General features: G+C 43.7%; 1 protein-coding gene across 1 annotated transcript in view; it reads left to right on the top strand.

The window, feature by feature from the left end:
• The window catches only part of ttc21b (tetratricopeptide repeat domain 21B), a 53,449-nt gene extending 38,149 nt beyond the window's left edge, over positions 1-15,300 (top strand). Inside the window, exons 23-29 of the mRNA XM_078403788.1 lie at positions 384-534; positions 3,383-3,544; positions 6,778-6,973; positions 8,036-8,260; positions 9,606-9,726; positions 9,833-9,900; positions 11,021-15,300. Of these exons, the coding sequence (XP_078259914.1) occupies positions 384-534; positions 3,383-3,544; positions 6,778-6,973; positions 8,036-8,260; positions 9,606-9,726; positions 9,833-9,900; positions 11,021-11,098 (1,001 nt within the window). The 3' untranslated portion in view covers positions 11,099-15,300. The remainder of the gene's footprint in view (positions 1-383; positions 535-3,382; positions 3,545-6,777; positions 6,974-8,035; positions 8,261-9,605; positions 9,727-9,832; positions 9,901-11,020) is intronic.
• The last annotated feature ends 1,350 nt before the right edge of the window (positions 15,301-16,650 follow it).

The following is a 16,650-nucleotide window of genomic DNA, read 5'->3' as shown; positions in this document are numbered from 1 at the left end:
ACCCGTTGAGCTTCAGTGCCGCCCCTGACACCATCTTGTCAAATGGTGCTGTGCTTTCTGAGCAAATACTCCTCGGATTATATTTTAAATCACTTCTGTCTGACTCTTTCCTATTGGGATAGTGTATCAAGCTATGACAACCAGCATTCATGTAAGAGCTGGAGTAACTCAGCGAGTCAGGCAGCATCTCTGGGAAAAAAGGATGGGTGACGTTTTGGGTCGGAACCTTTCTTCAGATGTCCCGACCCGAAATCATCACCTATCCTTTTTCTCCAGAGATGTTGCCTGACCTGCTGAGTTACTCCAGTACTTTATCTATCTTTGGTATAAATCAACATCTGCTGTTCCTTCCTACACATAGCATTCATGCAAATTTTTTTCAGATAACTTTATCACATTAGCACGCTTGATTGATTTGTTGCGGAGAGCTGGAAAACTAGAAGATGTTCCAAGGTTCCTTGATATGGCTGAAAAACACACTCCAAGACCAAACTCTGAGCCAGGCTTTAATTATTGCAAAGGATTGTACCTCTGGTAAGTTTTCTTTTAATAATCTGAATTATGAGAGAATAAGTAACTACTGAAGGCTTGATGATTAAAACACCTATGGTATTACACTAGAAAGATCAGGGAAATCTCAATGTGTTGAGTTAGTGCATTGCCGACAAAAGAGCAAATTAGAGCTTTATTTTCAGGTGAGGCAGAGGCTGGAATCGTAGTTATAGAATCATACAGCGCAGAAACAGGTCCTTCGGCCACACTCATCCATGCCCACATCCCTCCGAACCTTCTGTATCTAAGTACCTGTCCAAATATCTTTTGTTACAGTACCTGCTTGAACTACCTCCTCTGGCAGCTCGTTCCATGTTTCACCACCCTCTGTGTAAAAAATTAACCCCTCAGGTTTCCAATATATATATGCCCTCTAGTTTTTGATTTACCTACCCTGGGAAGAAGATGCTGCGCATTCACCGTGTCGATTCCACTCGTGATTTTATTCACCTCAATAAGATCCCCTCTCAACCCCTTGCAATCCAAGGAATAAAGTTCTAGTATGCCTAATCTCTCCCTATAGGTCAGGCCCTCGAGTCCTGGCAACATCTTCGTAAATCTTCTCTTTCCAGTCAAGGCAGCATACCTGCTCTTTGTTTCAAAATTCATGCATATTACTTATAAATATGGACACAAGGAATTGCAGATGCTGATTTACAAAAATGATAAAGTGCTAGAGTAACTCAGCGGATCAGGCAGCATCTGTGGAAGGAATGGATAGGTGAGATTTCAGGTTGCAGACTTCTTCAGTCTGCAGTAGGGTCATGACTCGAAACACCACCTGTTCACATTCTCCAGAGATGCTGCCTGACCCGCTGAGTTACTCCAGCACTTAGTGTCTCTCTTATCATAAATACCAGACTGGATTTATTTGTATTGATCTCTTAAGTTGACTAAAATACCACTGTTTTACAACATGGTTCCAACTGTATGTGTCAACCCTTGAATTTTTTTTGTCATTGTTTTATATTTCTAATTCATTGACCAATCATATTTGGGGCAGAAGCTGGATCTCTAAATTCATGACACCTATGCTCCCCAATGATGAGCTAGCAGTGAACAAATTGTAGTCTTTGTCCTGAGCCTAGTTTATCTAACTGCAAAATAAGGACTCAAAGTGCTGGAGTAACTCAGTAGGTCAGGCAGCATCTGTGGAGAATATGGATAGGTGACGTTTTAGGTGCGGAATCTTCTTCATACATAACACTGACGTGTATGATGGAACTGCAGATGCTGGTTTATACTGAAAATAGATACAAAATCCTAGAGTAACTCAGCGGGCCTCTGGAGAAAAGGGATAGGTGATGTTTCAGGTCAGAACTCTTCTTCAGACTGAAAGATAGAGTAGGCCAGAACAAAACAGAGCTAGCAACAGATGACCTCAGGAAGGGTTGAGTCCATAATGGCCCATTGTTGGCTGTGGAAGATGTGCTAATGCCAGGGACATAAAGATGCAAATAGTGGTGTGTGTGTGTGTGTGGGGGGGGGGGGGGGGGGGGGGGGGGGGGGGGGTGAAGGAATGCAAGAGTTACATGAAATTAGAAAAATCAACGTTCATACCGCTGGGCTGCAAGCTACCCAAGCAAAATGTGGTGCTGTTCCTCCAATTTGTGTGTAGCCTTACTGACAGTAGAGGAGGCCTAGGACAGAAAGGTCAGTATGGGAATGGGAAGGGGAGTTAAAATGTTTAGCAACTGGGAGATTGCATAGGCCAAGGCGAACTGAGCGTAAATGTACATCATCAGAGATAGACACAAAATGCTAACGTAACTCAGCGGGTCAGGCAGCATCTCTGAAGAAAAGGAATAAGTGATGTTTCGGGTCGAGACCCTCATCAGTTTCCTAACACTGTGATGTGTGACTGGAACTGACACAACACTACTCTCTGGTGGAGGTATCAGAAACTGCAGATACCGGAGCAAATAACTCGTTTGAAGATGTTTCCCAACCCATTCCCTCCACAAATGCTGCCTAACTTGCCGCGTGCCCTCTGATGACTGTTTTAATATTAAAGTCAGGTTTTCCCCCCTCTCTCAATAAATATCCCTTTAACCTATGGGAACAAAAAGTAATATCACGTCCTTTTTGTGAACGCTTATGGAAAAAATGAAGTTATACAATTATAAAGTTTATAATATTAAATCCAATTATTGTGGGAGATCCTCAGGTACAAAATCAAGTGAGAAACATTTTGTAAACTGAAGATATGACAGCTACATGATCCAAACGAATTTTCAAACATACTGACTGGTACTACAAATGTCAGTGTTGTATTAGGATTGGGCACAAAGTGCTGAAGTAACTAAGCGAATTGGGCAACATCTCCAGAGGACATGGATGGGTGGCGTTTCGGGTCGAGACTCTTCTAGAGACTGGAGAACATGGATAGGTGACGTTCTGAGTTGAGACCCCACTGCAGGATGCTGTCTGACCTGTTGTGTTACTCCATCACTTTGTGTCCTTTTGCGTATTAACCTGCATCTGCAGTTATTTATGTTTACCTTAAATTAGAATTAATTTGCTTTGAGGCACAAAGTGGCAGTATAATTGTATACTGAGATTTGTATGATATGATACGAAATAACTTTATTTATCCCAGGAGGGAAATTGGTCTGCCAACAGTCATAAAACACAACAAGATACATAAAACATGAAATTAAAGTGACGAGTGGAAAGTCCAGGATTGGGGAGGAGTCAACCTACCCCATGCCAGAAGGGAAGGAGTTGTACAGTTGTAAAGTAAACATGCCTTCCATATTCACTCCCACTGTTATAATGAAATATGCCATCATAAGTAAGGGATATTTTAAAATATGTTTAATTTTTCCAGGTTCACTGGGGAGCCGAACGATGCACTCCGACGCTTCAATAAAGCTCGTAAAGATAATGATTGGGGGCAAAATGCAGTTTACAATATGATAGAGATTTGCATGAATCCAGATAATGACACCATAGGAGGAGAAGTCTTCGAGAACCTGGATGCAGATGTGCGGTGAGAATGATTCTGTTAAAATTTAGTTGAGGTGCTAGAGATTAATCCGATTTACTTTTAATCTGAAGTAGAGAATTCCACAGATAATCACACAGAAAAGGTACATAGAACAAATTAATGAAAGATATGTAAAGCCAGCAACAGTGATACAAGTGAGGGGAGGGGCGTGATTGGCAGATGGGTGGAGTAAGTGACAAACACTAGAAGTGAAAAAAGGCAAAAGGGTGTAAGAAAAGGGGAGAAGAAGGGGAGTGAAATGTAAAGCCTGAGGGAGGCATATTGGTTGCAGGAGGAGGGGGAGAGGTGGGGATAACGGGAGAAAGGGGTGAGGGAACACAGGAAAGAGAAGGTGGCAAAAGGGGATGGGGGTATTAATTAAAATTAGGGAAATTAATGTTGGATTATAAAATACCCAAGCAGAATATGTGGTCTCCATAATTTGCCAGGATTTGGAATTCTCTGCCTCAGAAGGCAGTGGAGGCCAATTCTCTGAATGCATTCAAGAGAGAGCTAGATAGCGCTCTTAAGGATAGCAGAGTCAGGGGGTATGGGGAGAAGGCAGGAACGGGGTACTGATTGAGAATGATCAGCCATGATCACATTGAATGGTGGTGCTGGCTCGAAGGGCCGAATGGCCTTCTCCTGCACCCATCGTCTATTGTCTATTTGGTACCTTACATATATTTGCTCTCCCCTCCTGAACGTGCTAACTCCAACCTCTCCCCTCCTGAACGTGTTAACTCCAACCTCTCCCCTCCTGAACGTGCAGCCCTCAACTCACTCCGCAACAACCCGGACTTAATAATTAAACCCGCTGACAAGGGAGGGGCTGTGGTAGTCTGGCGTGCTGACCTCTACCGCACCGAGGCCAGACGACAACTATCAGACACCTCTTCCTACCTATCCCTGGACCATGACCCCACCGATAAACACCAGACCTTCATCACCAGCACCATCACCGACCTCACCAACTCCGGCGAACTACCCCTCAGTGCCTCCAATCTCATAGTTCCCCAGCCCCGCACGGCCCGATTCTACCTCCTACCCAAAATCCACAAACACAATTGTCCCGGCAGGCCCATTGTCTCTGCCTGCTCATGCCCCACCGAACTTATCTCTACCTACCTCGACTCCATCCTATCCCCCCTGGTCAAATCCCTCCCCACCTACGTCCAAGACACCTCCCACGCTCTCCATCTCCTGGATAACTTCCGGTTCCCAGGCCCCCACTCCCTCATTTTCACCATGGATGTCCAGTCACTCTACACTTCCATCCCCCACAAGGATGGTCTCGAAGCCCTCCGTTTCTTCCTCGACCGTAGAACCAGCCAATCCCCATCGACCAACACTCTCCTCCGCCTAGCAGAGCTGGTTCTTACCCTCAACAACTTCTCCTTTGACTCCTCCCACTTCCTCCAAACCAGAGGCGTAGCTATGGGCACTCGCATGGGCCCTAACTACGCCTGCCTCTTTGTTGGGTACGTCGAACAATCCCTGTTCCAGACGTACACTGGCCCCATCCCCGAACTCTACCTCCGCTACATCGACGACTGCATTGGTGCTACCTCTTGCACCCATGCAGAACTCACTGACTTTATACACTTCACCTCCAATTTCCATCCTGCCCTTAAATATACCTGGACTATCTCTGACATCTCCCTCCCGTTTCTGGACCTCACCATCTCCATCACAGGAGAAAAACTAGTGACGGACATTTATTACAAGCCCACCGACTCGCACAGCTATCTGGACTACACTTCTTCCCACCCGGTCCCCTGCAAAAAGTCTATCCCCTACTCCCAATTCCTCCGTCTACGCCGCATCTGCGCCCGGGATGAGGTGTTTCACACTAGGGCTTCCGAGATGTCCTCGTTTTTCAGAAAACGGGGCTTCCCCTCCTCCATTATAGATGAGGCTCTCACTAGGGTCTCTTCTACATCCCGCAGCTCCACTCTTGCTCCCCATCCCCACACTCGCAACAAGGACAGGATCCCCCTCGTTCTCACCTTCCACCCCACCAGCCAGCGGATCCAACATATTATCCACCAACATTTCCGTCACCTACAACAGGACCCCACCACTGGCCATATCTTCCCATCCCCTCCCCTCTCTGCGTTCCGCAGAGACCGTTCCCTCCGCAACTCCCTGGTCCACTCGTCCCTTCCTACCCAAACCACCCTAACCCCGGGCACTTTCCCTTGCAACCGCATGAGATGCAACACCTGTCCCTTTACCTCCCCCCTCAACTCCATCAAAGGACCCAAACATTCTTTCCAGGTGAGACAGAGGTTCACCTGCACCTCCTCCATCCTCATCTATTGCATCCGCTGCTCTAGATGTCAACTTATCTATATCGGCGAGACCAAGCGCAGGCTCGGCGATCGCTTCGCTGAACACCTGCGCTCGGTCCGCATTAACGCAACTGATCTCCCGGTGGCCCAGCACTTTAACTCCCCCTCCCATTCCCAGTCTGACCTCTCTGTCATGGGCCTCCTCCAGTGCCATAGTGAGGCCCGCCGTAAATTGGAGGAGCAGCACCTCATATTTCGCCTGGGCAGTTTGCGGCCCGGTGGTATGAACGTCGACTTCTCCAACTTCAGATAGCTCCTCTGTCCCTCCCTTCCCCTCCTCCTTCCCAGATCTCCCTCTATCTTCCTGTCTCCACCTATATCCTTCCTTTGTCCCACCCCCGACATCAGTCTGAAGAAGGGTCTCGACCCGAAACGTCACCCATTCCTTCTCTCCCGAGATGCTGCCTGACCTGCTGAGTTACTCCAGCATTTTGTGAATAAATCGATTTGTACCAGCATCTGCAGTTATTTTCTTATATATTTGCATACATTTGATACCTTGCATATACAAACCAGAAACAAATAATTGGAGTAATATTTGAAGCAGAAATTCAAAATTGCTGTGCAACTGAAGTAGGATAAATTCTGACGTGAACAAGAGATTAAGATCGAGCAAGAAAGCTTCTGATGTCTCACACACATTTTAATGTTTTTACACAAAGGGTGGTGGTTGTTAGAACAAGCTGCTGGAAGAAGTAGTTGAGGCAGGTACTATTGCAAGGTTTAAGAAGCGTTTAGACAGGATTGGATAGGTTTAGAGGGATATGTGCCAAATGCAGGCAGGTGGGACTAGTGTAGATGGGGCATGTTGGTCGGCATGGGCGTTGGACTGGAGATCTCTGTTTCCACGCTGTGTGACTGACATGTTTCTGTTGCTAATAGAAACTCAACTGAGAAACAGGAGTCGGAGCAGCTGGCCGTCATGACAGCAGAGAAGCTTCTGAAGGAACTCAAACCCCAGACCATTCAAGGTCACACCCAGCTCCGTATCATGGAAAGTTGCTGCCTCATGGCAACAAAGCAGAAAGTCAATGTGGAACGGGCCCTCAATGTCTTCACGGAAATAGCAACTGCTGAGGTTCGTCTCTGATATACCCAAGATAATTATGGATAGACACAAAATCCTGGAGTAACTCAGCGGATCAGGCAGCATCTCTGGAGAAAAAGAATAGGCGCTGTTTCGGCTCAACCCCCTTCATCAGGTTCACCAGTCTGATGAAGGATCTCAACCCGAAACATCACCTATTCCTTCTCTCCAGAGATGCTGCCTGACCCGCTGAGTTACTCCAGCATTTTGTGTCTATCTTCAGTGTACACCAGCATCTCCAGATCCTTCTTACACATAATTATGGATAGTTTAGGTTAGAGATATGGCGCAGAAACAGGCCCTTCGGCCCACCGAGTCCGTGCCGACCAGTGATCCCCATACACTGAGACTATCCTATACACTACAATTTATAATTTTTGTTTAACAAAGCCAAATTAACCTACAAACCTGTACTTCTTTGGAGTGTGGGAGAAAACTGGAGCACCCTGAGAAAACCCACGGTCACAGGGAGAATGTACAAACTCCGTACAGACAGTAACCATAGTCAAGATTTCTGGTGCAAAAAGGCAGCAACGTTACTATTGTGCTATGGTGCCGCCCATGTGAAAGCTATTTTTGACATTGTAAATTTGTGGATTTCTGCATCATTTGAGATGGTTGCATTGTTATAGTGGCACAATGTTGCAGCTGGTGGAGCTACTGACTCACAGTGCAAGAGGCTGGTACAGACTGGGTGCTGTCCTTACAGAGTTTGTCACAATCCCCCTGTGACGGTGTCAATTTAATTCTTCCCTTGTCACAGCACATGAGAATTAAACACTCTTGACTCTTGGATGCTCCGGTTTCCTCCTACATCCCAAACACATGCCACTAGATAGGTTAATTAGAGACCTCAATAAAATGCAGAGTTCTAAATGTAGCCCAGTCCAAGACACGGACCAGACTCCCCACCATTGACTCCATCGACACTTTGCTGTGCGTTATATGGTTTACAGAGTAATATGATCCCATATCTGTTGTGTTGCTGCGTGAGAATTTCATTGCTACGTTTTGGGACATATGACAATAAACCACTCTTGACTCTTCATTCAGAAGGACCACATCCCTGCGCTGTTTGGAATGGCAACAGCCTACATGGTTTTGAAGCAGACTCCTCGTGCAAGAAACCAGCTGAAGCGCATTGCAAAGCTAAACTGGAATGCGGTGGATGCTGAGGAGTTGGAAAAGAGTTGGCTGCTCCTGGCGGATGTTTACATTCAGTCTGGCAAGTTTGATATGGCTGGAGAACTGCTCAAACGCTGCCTGCGCCACAATAAGGTTTGTTAGAAACAAACAACTGCAGATGCTGGTTTATACCAAAGATAGACACAAAGTGCTGAAGTAACTCAGCATCTCTGGGGAACATGGATAGGCGATGTTTTGGGTCAGAACCCTTCCTCAGTCTGAAGAAGGGTCCCGACCCGAAACGTTACTCATCCTTTTTCTCCAGAGAATGCTGCCTGACCGGCTGAGTTACTCTAGCGCTTTGTATCTATCTTTGGGTAGGTCCATTAATTTGGTTTAGTTTATCGTCACGTGTACAGTGAAAAGCTTTTGTTTGCATGCTAGCCAGTCAATGAAAAGCTTTTGTTTGCAAGCTAACCAGAGTGGACAGATAAAGGATAACGGGTACAACATTTAGTGCAAGATGTAGTATTGAAATCCGAATAAGGATAGCTCAAAGGTCTCCTTTGAGATAGATCTTGTCCAGATTCTGTAATATCGTCTGCCAGTGTAGTGCCAGACATTTAACAGTAGACACCTCCAATTATGTCAGTTTTGATGAGCTGCTTGGTAGATCTCACTGGGAACATATTGTTTTCTTTGGAGACATAGAGCCACATTTGGAGTATTGTTTCAGTTTTGGCCAACCTACTTTAGGAATTGTGTCGTTAAGCTGGAAAGAGTGCAGAGAAGAATTACGAGGATGTTGCCAGGACTTGGGAGCCTGAGCGAGAGGGAGAGGTTGGGTGCTGGCTAGGACTTTATTCCTGGGAGCGCAGGAAGCTGAAGGCTAATGTTATAGAAGTGTATAAGATCATGAAGAGAATAGATAGGGTGAATAGATAGTCTTTTCCCCAGTGAAATCAAGAACGAGTGGACATAGGTTTAAGGTGAAACTGGAAAAATTTAACAGGAACGTGAGGGACAACTTTTTCACAGATGGGTGATGGGTATATGGAACGAACTACCAGAGGAGGCAGTTGAGGCAGATACAATAACACCATTTAAAATACATTTGGACAGGTACATGGATAGGAAAGGTTTAGAGGGACATGGGCCAAACACGGGCAGGTGGGGACTAGCGTAGATAGACATTGTGATCAGCAAGGACAAGTTGGGCTGAAGGGCCAGGTTCTGTGCTGTGTGACACAATGACTCTATAAGGAACTGCAGATGCTGCAATTCTGAGCAAAACACAAAGTGCCGGAAGAACTCTTTGCGGGTCAGGCAGCATCTGTGGAGGGAATGGACAGACGACGTGTTGCTTCAGGACTTTTCATTAGACTGATTTTTTTTGTTTGCTTTTAGAAAAGTGCCCTGAGTTGATTGTTCGTTGCTGGTGAGTGTGATAATTAAACACTCTTTACTCTTTTGAATTAACAGCTCTTTGTTTTCTTAGTCTTGTTGCAAGGCCTATGAATATATGGGTTACATTATGGAGAAAGAACAATCTTATAAAGATGCAGCCTTTAATTATGAGATGGCTTGGAGATACTGCAACCAGACAAATCCAACCATTGGTAAGATCTAATTTATTAATATATATATATACCATAAACAGACATCATGAATTTTAAAATGCATTGTTGTGTAACAAACTCAAAACTGATACCATTCATTTTATAGGGTACAAGCTGGCTTTTAACTACTTGAAGGCAAAGCGATATGTTGATGCTATTGACATTTGTCATAAGGTAATTTTTTTTAATGCAAAATTTAATGTAGAAATGTTGACAGATTAAATATAACCAGTCTGTGTTAAAACAAAAAGGTGCTGGAGGAACTCAGTGGGTCAGTCAGCATCTGTGGAGGGAATGGACAGACAATTGGGTTGCTTCTTCGGTCTGAAGAAAGGCCCTGACCCGAAATGTCCTCTGTCCATTCCCCCCAACAGATGCTACCTGACCCGCTGAGCTCCTCCAGCACTTTGTGTTTTGTTCAACTGAGCTTAAATGTAGGCATGGTCTTGCCATCAGTCACCGATTCTAGCAGAGCATTTTCACAGCCTCATAACTCCCACTAAATAAAACAAAACATTCCTTTTCCACTCCCCTACATTTGTGTACAGTGGTCGGATTTTTTTTAATGCTAGAATCATTTGATGGCACAGTGGTGCAGCTGGTAGAACTGCTGCCTTGCAACACCAGAGACCCGGGTTCGATCCTGACTTCAGGTGCTGTCACCATGGAGTTTGCATGTTTTTCCTGTGACCGTGTGGGTTTTCTCTCGGTGTCCTGGTTTCCTCCCACATCCCAAAGACAAACAGGTTTGTAAGTTAATTGGCTTCTGTAAATTGTCCGTAGTGTGTAGGATAGAACTAGTGTACGGGTGATCGTTGGTCCGCGTGGACTCGGTGGGCCAAAGGGCCTCTTACTACACTATCTCTAAACTAAAACTAAAAATCTACCACTGTGTCGCCCCATGGTACATTAGTACCAATATCATCATATCATATCATATATATACAGCCGAAAACAGGCCTTTTCGGCCCACCAAGTCCGTGCCGCCCAGCGATCCCCGTACATTAACACTATCCTACACCCACTAGGGACAATTTTTACATTTACCCAGCCAATTAACCTACTTACCTGTACGTCTTCTAATGTCACAAAGAAAACATGGATGACAACTATAAAATGACGCAACCAAGGGAGATAAAATAATTAGTTAATGTCTAAGCGAGTAGTTTCACCCGTAGTCAGGATCGAACCTGGGTCTCTGGGGCTGTAAGGCATCAACTCTACAGCTGTGCCACTTGCCCCGCAAGTAACCGAAGTAACCCAAATCTTTTTTCTTTTTTGTTTTCATTGGCAGGTATTGAGAGCCCATCCCAAATATCCAAAGATGAGGAAAGACATTCTTGATAAATCACGGGCAGCTCTACGCTCTTAGTGTTGCCCACATTTCCAAAAAATGTTCATCGGTGTATTTGTTTGCCATGTTAATCTTATATTATGTGCAAATCCTAATTCACAATTTTAGAAATTTAGATTTTCAATGTTTTATAATTCAAAAATTAATTTATATTGTATTTTGTTTTTTTACAGTAATGTTATCCTTTAATGATGTTAGTACTTATAGAAATTATGCATAGTCACTAACCTTCCTGCCCCATACTCACTATACACAATTCATTTTTGGTGATTTTCTTACTGAGTTAATCTTACAAGACCCCAAATTTGGAGTCAGCGTTTGACTCAGTTGTTGATTACATTTTATATATCTCAAGCACAAATTTATCAATTATTAGTGCTTTATTGCCTTGAGCTTTTGGTAAAGGTTCCATCTATTCTGAATAAGTAAACTCCAAAATGTAGAAACAAGGAACTGCAGATGCCGGTTTATAAAAAAGGACACAAACTGCTGGAGTAACTCAACAGATCAGGCAGCATCTCTGGAGAACATGGATAGGTGATGATTTGGGTTGGGACCCAACAATTTAAATTAAAAAAAATAAAAGTTAATTTCCAATGTGTGTATGTAATAGATCACTGTAAAGAAATTTTAAATCCAAGACAAAACTAAACTATCTGTTTAACATTCTTGTTGTTGTCATTTACATTGAGGTCGATTTGTATAATAACGATTTGGATGAGGGGATTGAAGGTTTGTGGCCAAGTTTGCGGATGATACGAAAATAGGTGGAAGGGCAGGTAGTGCAGAGAAAGCAGGGACTCGGCAGAAGGACTTGAACAAGTTGGGAGAGTGAGCAGAGAAGTGGCAGATGGAATATAGCACAGCAAAGTGTGGAGTCATGTATCTTGTAAAAGCGTGGACTATTTTTCTAAATGGGGAGAATCCAGAAATTGGAGGTTGAAAGGGACTTAGGAGTGTTGGTGCAGGATTCCCAAAATGTTAATCTGCAAATCGAATCAGTAGTAAAGAATGCAAACGCAATGCCTAGCATTTATTTCATGAGGGCTAGAAGACAAAAACAGGAATGTAATGTTGAGTCTCCATAATGCGCTGGTCAGGCCGCATTTGGAGTACGTGAGCAATTTTGGGCGCCATATCTGATGAAGGATGTGGTGGCCCTGGAGAGGGTCCAGAGGAGGTTTACAAGAATGACTGGGTTAACTTATGATGACAGCACTGGGCCTGTACTCACTGGAGTTTAGAAGAATGAGGGGGGACCTCATTGAAATGTACAAAATAGTGAAAGGCTTGGATAAGTTGGATGTGGAGAGGATGTTTCCACTAGTGGAAGAGTCTAAGACTAGAGGGCATGGCCTCAGAATTAAAGGACGTTCCTTTAGAAGGAATTTCTTTAGTTAGAGGGTGGTGAATCTGAGGAATACTTTACCGCAGAAGGCTGTTGAGGCGAAGTCAGTGGATATTTTTAAGGCAGAGTTGGATAGATTCTTGATTAGTACGGATGTCATGGGGAGAAGGCAGGAGAATGGGGTTAGGAGGGAGAGATAGATTAGCCATGATTGAATGGGGGAGTAGTCGTGATGGGCCGAATGGCCTAATTCTGCTCCCATTACATGATCTATTTAGGATGGATGCACAGTCTTTTTCAGAGGATAGGGGAATCAAGAAGAGGGCATAGGTTTAAGGTGAGAGGGAAAAGATTTAATAGGAATCTGAGGGGCAACATTTTCACTCAGAGGGTGGTGGAACAAGCAATGTCCACAATGGGGTAGAGGTGAATCAGACAGTACCCTAGCTTATGGAAAGAACGTTCAGAAGCCTGATAATAGAGGGGAAGAAGCTGTTCCTGAGTCTGGTGGTGCACACTTTCAAGCTTCTGTGCCTTCTGCCAGGGTGAAGTTATACAGCCCTCACATACACATCTACACATACACATATACACATACACATCTACACATACACATCTACACATACACATCTACATTTGGCCGTGTGGCATCGTGAAATTCACGTAAAATTAAAATGAAACAACTCAGAGGAAAGCTTGCAATGGGATAGAGCCATATATATTAGGCTTACAGAGCCGTATATTAGACTTTAGAGATAAAGGGCGTAAACAGGCCCTTCGGTCCACCGAGTCCATGCCGAACATTGATCAACCACTACACTTTTACTATCCTACACTAGCGACAGTTTACAATTTTTACCGAAGCCAATTAACCTACAAACCTGTACGTCCTTGGAGCATGAGAGGAAACCGGAGTACCTGGAGAAAACCCACGTGGTCACAGGGCAAACGTACAATCTCCGTACAGACAGCACCCGTCATCAGGATCGAACCCGGGTCTCTGGCGCTGTAAGGCAGCAGCACAAAGCATCACACAAAGAAAGATGGGGCTGTAAACAGCATTTGTTAATCACATTTGATATAACTTGTACATTAATTGATCAATCTCTGGTGCTCATGTTTTATTGCCTAGATCGTTTGGTAAAGGCTAATAATCACTGTCAGCAAGACAGAGTTCTAACTTTCACCTTCTCTTTATCATATTGCATTTCCATTGCCAAATTTCCTCACACAGAACATCCCATTGATCCAATACTGATCTGGACCCGCCTTGTAAATGCAGAAACTTGCCCACACCAACCAACATACCCATCTGCACTAGTACCACCTACCTATGCTTGGCCCATATCCTTCTAAACCTATTCTATCCATGTATCTGTTTAAATATTGCTTAAACGTTGCAATAGTTCCTGCCTTAACTACCTCCCCCGTCAACCTTCCGTGCGAAAAAGTTGCCTCTCAGGTTCCTATTAAATCTTTCCCCCTCACCTTAAACCTATGTCCTGGTTCTCGATTCCCCTACTCTGGGCAAGAGACTCTACATTCATCTGATCTATTCCTCTCATGATTTTGTACACCTCTATATGATCGCCCCTCATCCACCTGCGCTTCAAGGAATAAAATCCTAGCTTGTTCATCCTCTCCTTATAGCTCAGGCTCCCAAGTCCGGGCAACATCCTCGTAAATCATAGCTGAAAGTTCCAGCTTAAATGTTTGACTTTTGACATTCAATTATTCAACAATTGAATTGGATTGTGCACACACTCAGTAGTTGTTCAAGTGTGCTGATTTAACTCTGGATACTGGACTGGTCAGTGAAACCTGGCTTTTGGTGAAAAGCGGTTAGAAGACAATGCCTTAAATTGAGCAATTGTTTACGCATTCCAGATCAGAGAGTTTTACAAGACGCCAAGAGGTTACTGGCAGTAAACGTTAAAAGCTGCGCATGCATAAATGTGTGTGTTTCTGAATGGTAAGTCCAAGTACACAAGATTTATTGCAGAATTGTAACGTAACCCAGTTCACATGTTTACTTATCCAATTTCTTTGCTGCGGTCTTGTCTGTCCACAGTTGGGTTTTGAGATGCCTGACATTTGAGAGTAAGCTGGAAAGAGTGCAAGAAAATTTACGAGGTTATTACCAGGACCTGAGGGCCTGAGCTATGGGGAAAGGTTGGAGAGGCTAAGACTTTAATCCTTGGAGCACAGAGGCTGAGGGATGATCTTACATAGGTTTATAAAATCATGAGGGGAATAGACAGCGTAAATGCACAGAGTCCTATACCAAGGATATGAAAATCAAGAACGAGAGGTCATAAATTCAAGGTGAAAGAGGAAAGATTTAAGAGAAACCTGAGGTGCAAAGTTTTCTCAGAGGGTGGTGGGTACTTGGAAGGAGCTGCCAGAGGTAGTTGAGGCAGGAACAATAATATCACTTAAAAGATACTTGGACAGATACATGGATAGGAAAGGTTTAGAGGGACATGGGACAAACGCAGGCAGGTGGGACTCGAGTAGATGAGGCATCTTGGTCGGCATGGGGAAGTTGGGCCGAAGAGCCTGTTTCCATGCTGTATGACCATACCATATTTTTGTCTTGGCAACACAATTGAATACACTCACTCTGCTTCTAAAATACCGTAAAATAAATTACTGTTTCAAATAGGAAATGAGCAATTGAAAGGAGCGTGTGATAAGGAAATAAATAAGAATAACAATCTCGGTAATTTGCTATCAATTTAAAAGAGCAAAATTTGATCAGTTTGTAATTCCACCCTGAATCTCAAGGTAAATATTAACAATGGAAGTATTCAAGGATTTAAGTTATGAGTTTAATGAACAGTTCAACCTTTAGGTCATCTTGTGATTGTTTTGAACTATTCTGGTGAAAGTGTTAACCAGTTTACTCCCTTCTTTGGCTCATAACGGTGGATTCAATTAAACATGATTTTGAGTGCAACCTGTTATTTTATTGCAAATATATTTATATATGTATAATAGTGTAAGAAAATAACTGCATATACATATACATATATTATGTATGAGGAAAACTCATGCATGTTAAACACACATAATTTGAAAGTAGATGAAAAATGTATAAACTTTTTTTAACAATTAAAATCAATCACATTGAAGCCCTAATTCAAACCAGATTCACCAAGAGCAGCATAGTAGAGCTTCTGGTAGAGCTTCTGCCTCACAGTGCCAGAGATCCGGGTTCGATCCTGACCTCGGGTGCTGGCTGTGTGGAGTTTGCACCTTCCCCAAGTGATCACGTGGGTTTCCTCCTGGGTGCTCCGGTTTCCTCCCACATCCCAAAGACATGCGAGTTTGTAGGTTAATTGGTGTCTGTAAATTGCCCCTAATGTGCAGGGAGCGAAAGTGGGAAAACATAGAACAGTGAAAGGGTGATCCATGATCGCCATGGACTCGGAATGAAGGGCCTGTTTATCAACAATTAATTTTACAATATTATCATAGTTACGTCACAGTTGAACATCAATCAAAGTTGATAAAGACTAATATTGCTAAGTTGTAAACCAGAAGACCATGCATGTCAGCGTTTAGTTACAACACGTGACACCTGGTACATTAGAACATAGTACAGCACAAGAACAGACCCTTCAACCCACAATGTGCCAAACATGATGCCAAGACCAACTCATATCTGCCTGCACATAATCCATATTTCTCCATTCCATGCATATCCATATACCTAGTCAATAGCCTCTTAAACACCACTATTGTATCTGCCTCCACTACCACCCCGGCAGCATGTTCCATGCACTCACTACTGACCATGTAAAGAAACTTGCTATGCACATGTTTAAACTTTGTCTCTCACCTTAAAGCTCTGCCCTCTAGTATTTGACATTTCCACCATGGGAAAAGGTTCTGACTGTCTAACCTATTTATGCCTCTCATAATTTTATATACTTCTCACAGCTCTCCCTGTAACCTTCGAGAAAACAATCCAAGTCTGATTGTTCAGATGTTAATTGTTGAATTCATTCTGTCCACGAAAGTCAGATCCCATTCATTCTGGCCAATTGACATCCATTTCAATCATGAGCAATTAGGTACAAAGTAGGTGGAATGGTGCAGATGGAATACAATGTAGCAAAATGTGGAGTCATGCATTTTGGTAGGAATAAAGGCAGAAACTATTTTCTAAATGGGGAGAGAATTCAGAAATCGGAGGTGCAAAGAGACTTGGGAGTGC

This window comes from Rhinoraja longicauda, chromosome 8, assembly GCF_053455715.1.
Source record: "Rhinoraja longicauda isolate Sanriku21f chromosome 8, sRhiLon1.1, whole genome shotgun sequence".
NCBI classification, from domain to species: Eukaryota; Metazoa; Chordata; class Chondrichthyes; order Rajiformes; family Arhynchobatidae; genus Rhinoraja; species Rhinoraja longicauda.
The sequence above is the reverse complement of the archived record's forward strand: the minus strand, read 5'-3'. Positions and strand labels throughout refer to the sequence as shown.